The sequence below is a fragment of the Dreissena polymorpha genome, chromosome 2 (assembly GCF_020536995.1).
Source record: "Dreissena polymorpha isolate Duluth1 chromosome 2, UMN_Dpol_1.0, whole genome shotgun sequence".
In the NCBI taxonomy this organism is placed as follows: domain Eukaryota; kingdom Metazoa; phylum Mollusca; class Bivalvia; order Myida; family Dreissenidae; genus Dreissena; species Dreissena polymorpha.
This window is the reverse complement of record NC_068356.1, coordinates 69,825,978-69,834,530: the sequence shown is the minus strand read 5'-3', so window position 1 is coordinate 69,834,530 and position 8,553 is coordinate 69,825,978. Positions and strand designations below refer to the sequence as shown.

The 8,553-nt window shown below is 34.4% G+C and overlaps 1 protein-coding gene across 5 annotated transcripts in view; it reads right to left on the bottom strand.

The window, feature by feature from the left end:
• The window catches only part of LOC127867497 (delta(24)-sterol reductase-like), a 131,307-nt gene that overhangs the window by 109,458 nt on the left and 13,296 nt on the right, over positions 1-8,553 (bottom strand). For 2 of the 5 annotated variants that reach the window (XR_008043519.1, XR_008043520.1), the window contains exon 9: positions 6,290-7,603. Coding sequence is in view for 2 of the 5 variants with exons in the window: in XM_052408678.1 (XP_052264638.1) it covers positions 7,450-7,603 (154 nt within the window). In the remaining 3 variants the exon portion in view is untranslated. Of the gene's footprint in view, positions 1-2,068; positions 7,604-8,553 lie in introns of those variants that run through there. The other 3 variants (XM_052408678.1, XM_052408679.1, XR_008043518.1) reach the window with 2 other exon arrangements.

The window sequence follows — 8,553 nt, the reverse complement described above, 5'->3', positions numbered from 1 at the left end:
ATTTTTTACAATTTGTGTAGCCAGTTTCACAATGATTTAGCGAACAAAATGTGAAATCTTGTGTTACACAATTTTCCACTGTAGCGATATAAGTTACCCCTGGCGGCAAAGTTTTCAATCGACTGTAACTGTTTTTTAACTCGGTCGAGATATCAAAAAACGTGTTCTGAGCAAGTTCCATTGTGATAGTGCAAAAACAATGTAAGGAAAGTAAAAGCCATATAATGAAAATTGATACGCCCACCTCGTTCAACGAACAAAACAATTATTTAACTTAGCTGCGCTTTAATATCATTAAACAATGTCGTGAGCATAATTCGTGATGATTGGGCAAATAATGTAACTTCTAATGTGTTCACAAGCTTTTCTTTTAACTTTGCCCAGTGACCTTGTTTTGACCCCCCCCCCCCATTACCCAGTTTGAAAATTGACCGAGATTTATTGAGACAAATGTTCTGATCAAGTTTCATAAAGATTGAAAAATAAATGTGGCCTCTATAGATTTTACAATTTTAATTTGGACGACAAACCAAGCATGACGGAAAAAGATATTCACAACAGCTCGTCATGATCACGCTGTAATCAGGTGAGCTACACATTGGTAAGTGTATTTCATGCACATTACTTCTATGGGGTCTAGCTGAATCATACGTAGTTTGAATTAAATATCTTCCTATGTCTCAGGGGCTATGAAAAAATGTATTGGGAACATAATAATAGGGCAATAACTTACATTTTTTAGAAATACGGTTTTGTGGACTGCAGGATTCCACCAAGAGATAAAAGTATCTCTATATAACGATAGTTTGCATTTTGAAGTTATAGAGGTCTTTCCGTTTCCGTGACTGAGGCTGAATCATGTGGGGACCAGTAGTGCGTCCCAGCTCTCTTTCATAAATATTAAACTCATAATACTTGGGACGATTTTTAATATAACTAAAATGTCCAGCTATTTAGCTTATACTGAGAATTTAAATTTTGATGTAGTAATGTTCTGAGAACCTTTTGGTACTAAAACTATGCTAAATGTATGTATCAAAGCAATACTTGGTTTTATATTGCATTCAATTTTAAACGCTAATATGTTTATTTGCGCTGGCAAATGTCACTGTTGCGGTATATTACTATTACAAAAAGTTGAAGGGTATGTCATGACGTACAACAGGACTGACAAGGGAACTAACCCAGAACAAGTGTTCCGCAATCGGAGACATATGCCCCTCCAAACAGGGCTTTAAACTAGTGACCCCAATTTCAAAAGGGGCATCTACTGTCCAAGGCCAATATGCATGTGAAGTATCAAGCCAATCAGTCAATCGTTGATGAGTTATTGATCGGAAACAATCTTCACACTAATTGTCAGAGTGACCTTGACCTTTGATCTAGTGACCCCATTTTTGAAAGGGGTCATTTACTGTCAAAGGCCAATATACATGGGAAGTATCAAGCCATTTGATAAATTGGCTGACGAGTCATTGATCGGAAACGATTTCACACATAGTGTGATAGTGACCTTGACATTTGACCTAGTGACCCCAATTTCAATAGGGGTTATCTACTGTCTAAAGCCAATGCACTCTCGAAGTATCAAGCCAATTGGTCAATTCGTTGACAAGTAACTGATCTGAAACAATTTTCACACATAGTGTGATAGTAACCTTGACCTTTGACCTAGTGACCCCAATTTCAAAAGAGGTCATCTACTGTCTTAGGCAAATGCACAAGTGACGTATCAAGCCAATAGGTCAATTTGTTGACAAGTAATTGATCGGAAACGATTTTCACACTTAGTGTGATAGTGACCTTGACCTTTACCCTAATGCCCCCAATTTCAATGGGGGTCATCTACTGTCTAAGGCCAATGCACATGTATCAAGCCAATTGGTCAATTCGTTGACGAGTTATTGATTGGAAACAAACTGGTCTACCGACATCTACCGACAGACAGCCAGCAAAACAATATATGATATAATTTTTCAAAACAGATCAAAGAATGCAATTAGCACACAGCAATTTAGTTCAGAAGAGAACATTTAGATAAAGGGATAAAGGACTACAACAACACAACTGTGATGGCCAGTCAGCTATGTGACCACAAGCTTCATTAGCCATAAGAGCATTTCATACAACAAGTTGTGAATGTCAACACAAACCTTAACTTGTGCATGTCAATACAAACCTAACACAAAATGACAGAAAAAAATATGATGAATCTTTAATTTCTACATACACCAGTTTCACTTTTGATTTCAATTTTATAGTTGTTTCATGTCTATTCTGTTTGTGTAAATTGAATCAAAAATAGAGTATGGTGACAATGTTATGATGAAACATTATTCAAAATCATACTCGGTATAATGAATATATCTAAGGAATGTTAAATCGTAAATATATATGCAATACAAATATAATGCATGAATACTAGTCACGAAACTGATGAACATAACATAGAAAAATAGTTCAACTACTAAATATTATTAAAATTTATCAAAGTTCATAATTATACAGTGGAATAAAATAGCTCATAATACAGTGCCATGAAATAACTCTTAATACAATGGAATGAAATAACTCTTCATACAGTGGCATGAAATAACTCTTACAGTGGCATGAAATAACTCTTAATACAGTGGAATGAAATAACTCTTAATACAGTGGCATGAAATAACTCATAATACATTGGCATGGAATAACTCTTTAAAAAGTTGATGGAAAGACCAAGATTGTACCATAAATATCACAACCACTTCACATCCAAAAAAACTGAAACAAACTGCCTCATTTTAAAGATGGATGTAAGAGTATTTACTCATGAAGGGTGTGGAAATATATTTATTTTATATTTATTCATAGCCATAAATACAAGAAAAAAATCAAAGAACATTCTGAATTGATATGTTTAATAGACACAACACAATGTGAAGGAAATGTAAGAATGATATGTTTGAACAAAATCTTGCATGAACTGAATCTGATTAACAAAAGTACCTAGATAATCAACTCTCTGAAATCAGCATCCAATATCTAAAAACATCACCAAGTCACCCCATGCTCTTCAAAAGTTAAACAAATGACGATGGGAAAATTCCTAAAATTGGATATTCTAAAACAGGTTTATGTACAATGAAAATAAGCAACAGTGAAAATGACAGTGCTTAAAAAGTATAAGTTAACTTTGAAAAAAAAAATTCTCTTCATGCACAAAAATGAACCTCAACTTTTTTTGGAGGTACGACTAAATGAAAATCATATATTGGAGACTTGATAGAACTTTTACTTTCTCCGATCTTTACAAAGCGAAGGACTTAAATGACTTCTTTCCAAGTGTTTTTACACAGAAAAATCTTAACAACATTCCCAGGTAAATGATGTGAACTTTGATGAACCTTTGGCAAGAATCGAAGAGGGCTCCTATGAAGTTGAGAAGTTACTCTCAGATTTAAACACAACCAAGTCTATGGGACTGGACAATATTCACCCATTTTTCTGAAAAGTTAAGCTAATGTTATGGCAAACACTGTTTCAATGGATTAAAAAAAATCAGTGTCATCTGGTTAAATACATAGTGAGTGGAAATATGCAAATGTAACTCCTTTATTCAAAAAGGGAAGTTATAAGTCTGAAACAGGTAACTATAGACCTGTTAGTTTAACTTCCATATTATGTCCATCTTCCATGACAATCTGAAATTTAATAAGCATGTCTCCAGTAAAGTTAAAAACTGCAACAGTGTTCTTGGTCTAAAAAGAATGTATCTTGTATTTCTGGATAAGGACTCGTATGTCAAATTATACAAAGCTGGCGTGCGTCCACACCTTGAATATGGGAACACAGTTTGGTTTCCTTACCTACAGAGAGAAATTGAAAGTATTCAGGGTTTGTAGAGGTGGATAACAAGATAAGTCCCTAAATATGAACTATAACAATCGCTTGAAGACGTTTAAACTACCCAGCCTTTCCCATAGACGTAGAAGAGGAGATTATTCAGTGTTACAAAATCATTAATCAACTAGATGATATAGAATGTGAGCGATTGTTCTCCTTCAACACATTAAACACTTAAGGACACTGTTTTAAACTTGCCAAACCAACATGTGAGACAAATTTTAGACTAAAAAGTTTATCTCAAAGAATCATATCTGCATGGAATAATTTACCTTACGAAGTAGTGCCTGCAAAATCATTAAATATTTTCAAAATCAGACTTGACCAACTGTGGGATAATGATACTCAGTACATGAACTAACCTTCAAATGAGGTATTGGATGTACAAAATATCACTAGATATTTTTTATGCGAAAAGTGTATAAAAAACTGTTAGTACTAAAGAAGTCCAGTCACCATTAGATAACAAAGATGTAAGCTAAAAAAATCCTGATCCTTACTTGAGAGCCTAACAACGATTCTACAGTATTCTACTGTATAAATATGCACATAATTTTTGATTTTTTCTTACAAACAAATGTTATTCACGCAAAAACACCATATGAAAATCATACCTAATAGCAAATATATAAAAATACATAGTGGAATGGAGTTTTTTATGTAATAATTTGCAATATTGTATGTAGATAATAGCAATAATGAAAACAAGAAAACAGAAACAATTATGGAAATCTTTACTAAATATTTTTTATTTAGTTAAAAATCTAGTAACAACAATAGTGCAGGTTGTGCTGAAAGATCCAGTAACAACAATAGTACAGGGCGTTGTTCAAAGATCTAGTAACAACAATAGTACAGGGCTTTGTTCAGAGATCTAGTAACAACAATAGCACAGGGCGTTGTTCAAAGATCTAGTAACAACAATAGTACAGGGCATTGTTCAAAGATCTAGTAACAACAATAGTACAGGGCGTTGTTCAGAGATCCAGTAACAACAATAGTACAGGGCTTTGTTCAGAGATCCAGTAACAACAATAGTAACAGGGCTTTGTTCAGAGATCTAGTACCAACAATAGTACAGGGCTTTGTTCAGAGATCTAGTAACAACAATAGTACAGGGCTTTGTTCAGAGATCTAGTAACAACAATAGTACAGGGCTTTGTTCAGAGATCTAGTAACAACAATTGTACAGGGCTTTGTTCAGAGATCTAGTTACAACAATAGTACAGGGCGTTGTTCAAAGATCTAGTAACAACAATAGTACAGGGCTTTGTTCAAAGATCTAGTAACAACAATAGTACAGGGTGTTGTTCAAAGATCTAGTAACAACAACATTAGATGGTGTTGCTCAAAGATCTATTGACAACAACAGTACAGGAGCTTGCCAACAGATCTATTTGCAGCAACATCACAAAGTGTTGCTCAAAGATCTATTAACAACCAAAGTTTAGTGTGTTGCTAAAACAGAACAGTAACTACAAGGTACAGGGTTTTGCCCAAAAAGAACATAAACAAAAATAATTATCGACATTGCTCAAAGAAAGAACGAGAAAAAGGGTTCATTAGTTCTTGTATATCTTTAAGCACCTTGTAATCAGCAACAATTTGTTAAAAACAGTTACATTTTGTTAAAACCAGAAACATTTTATAAAAAATCAGTGCGTTGTTTTACAATATAATTTTTTCTCTTTATTAATTGTTAAACAATTAAACTAGATGTGTCTTTGTAACACATGTTTAACCACGAAAAAGCTGTATTATGTCAATATTTGACCTTTTTTCAAGACTGGCCTTCTCTTAAAGCACAGTGAGGATTTGTGGAATGTTTTTTTAACAATGAAATAACAGTCTGGACAACTTTTTGCCAGTCAGTGGCCTTGGTTGCGAGCTAGTGACAGGAAACTAACACCATTACATAATTGCAGTAAGCCTTAGGCCCTTTGTTCCAATATTGCTGGAACAAACATCTTTTTAAAGTTGAAATTATGTTCTTATTTCAATCAAATATAACAAAATTGAGGTATTTGATGAAAAACAAATAAAACAAGATGTGTTTGTGAAACACAATGTCCCCCTATATGACGTTTGACCTTGAAGGATGGCCTTGAACTTGACCCTTCACCACTCAAAATGTGCAGCTCCTTGAGATACACACGCATTTCAGATATAAAATTGCTAGCTTCAATATTGCAGAAGTGACATTACATGAACAATTTTGACCCATATATTTGACCTTGAAGGATGACCTTGACCTTGACCTTTAACCACTCAAAATGTGCAGCTCCATGAGATACAAATGCATGCCAAATATCAAGTTGCTAGCTTCAATATTGCAAAAGTATTCATAAAATAAGCGATTTGGGCCAAATATATTTGACCTCTGACCTTGAAGGATGACCTTGACCTTTCACCACTCAAAATGTGCAGCTCCATGAGATACACATGCATGCCAAATATCAAGTAGCTATCTTCAATATTGCAAAAGTATTCATAAAATAAGCGATTTGGGCCACAAATATTTGACCTCTGACCTTGAAGGATGACCTTGACCTTGACCTTTCACCACTCAAAATGTGCAACTCCATGAGATACACATGCATGCCAAATATGAAGTTGCTATCTTCAATATTGCAAAAGAATTCATAAAATGAGCGATTTTGGCCACATATATTTGACCTCTGACCTTGAAGGATGACCTTGACCTTTCACCACTCAAAATGTGCAGCTTCATGAGATACACATGCATGCCAAATATGAAGTTGCTATCTTCAATGTAGCAAAAGTTATTGCAAAATGTTAAAGTTGGCGCAAACCAACAGACCAACCAACCAACAGACCAACCAACAGACAGGGCAAAAACAATATGTCCCCCACTACTATAGTGGGGGACATAAAAAGTTCAATGAACATTTGCTTTATTATGATTATCAAAGCTGTCATGGTAGTAGTCAATAAAATAAACCACATTTTAATTAAGAACCCACAAATCGTGAAATGCTTTCATTGTATGCACATACAGGACTACCTTATAATTATGTTAAGATGGTGGAAAGAAATGTCATCTGTGAACAACAGATGATTTTGAACGATAAGAAATTGTCAGAATTCAGTTTATCAATATTTGGATATGTTAATTATTTTTTTCGAAAACATTGAAATTTTTTTGTGACTTGTTCCTTACAGTGAAAAAATGTAACACAAAATAAATATCAAAGCATATTAATTATTAAATCAAATATTTTGTAATGTCATTTTGAACTTTTGATAAAAAACAAAAAGATAAAACCTCATAACTTTTAAAATGACACTGTGTTTACAACGAAAAAGGCATTTAATACATAAGTACCAGGCTTCAAATATTTTAATTGTTGTGCATACCACAATAAGGCATTTCAATACAACCAAATGTATTATTACACGTACCATAAGCATTTCTTATGCCTAAAAAAAATCATTTTTTTTAGAAATATGTCCAGCATGAGACAGCTATAGCTAACACCAGATATAATAGTTGTAAAATTAACATCTCACGTTATTGGCACACAGCTAATGTTGGTTTTCTCCTTAATCGCGGACATTACGATTGATTTTCCCGTAGATCTCGGGGAAGGCCTTGTGACACTGCAGTCGCTCCCTCATCGTGTCGTACAGTTTGTGGTCAAACATCTTCCGGAAGTCAGTCTCAGAGAGGTACGTGTCTGCATACAGCATCTGAAACCTTGGACACAGCGAAAACATCTCTTACATAGCTCCACTAGATCAATACAGAATTTGCAGGTATTTTTCTTTAACCCTGTAAGTGCGGGAACCGAATTTTGAAGGCCTTTGCAAACAGTTTGGATCCAGATGAGACGCCACAGAACATGGCGTCTCATCAGGATCCAAACTGTTTGCTATTCTGATAGTATTCTTTGAAAAAAAATATGAAGAAAATGCTAATTTAAGAAATTCAGCGGATGACATTTTAGCAGACGACAAATTTCCCAGCATGCAAAGGGTTAACTATGCACTGTGGCCTGTATTTTCTTATGGAAATGAGCATTGCTCGGGGAAAATGGGTTACTGCATTTGCATACAAAGTCTGCACAGGCTAATCTGGGACGACACTTTTGGCCTAAACTGGATTTCAGCTTTGAATAGACTGCCATTTCGAACAACAACAAAAAGCAGTCAGTGTCATCCCTGATAATCTTTTGTGGACTGCACAGGCTAAGCTGGGATGACAATTTCCGCGCATGAGTTAGCCCTGTTTTTACATAACATGACTGAAATACATCTATTTAAGATTTCTTAAACACTCTGGTACCTTAAGTATTGTGTTTTTTTAGTGTATGATGTTAAACATAGGAACTTCTTGAAAATAAGTCCAATGTTTACACAATCAGGCCTTGATTTATCAAAACTTGGATTAAGAAAATCTTGCTTAAGTCAGATACTTTATTTATTCATATTTTATAGTTCATGGTATAATACAAAATAGTATTTATAATGTTCAGTTCACATCTAATTATGAATTATAGCTTGCCCAGGTTTAAAATGCTTGTCTGCAAATTTTATTGCAATAAGAAACAAGAAACCTTCAGAGACAGTTGATGATCCCCAAAGGTTTTTTTAGTCACAATATTGCACTATATATTCGATAAAAGAAAACGTCTTGAGGGCACAGTA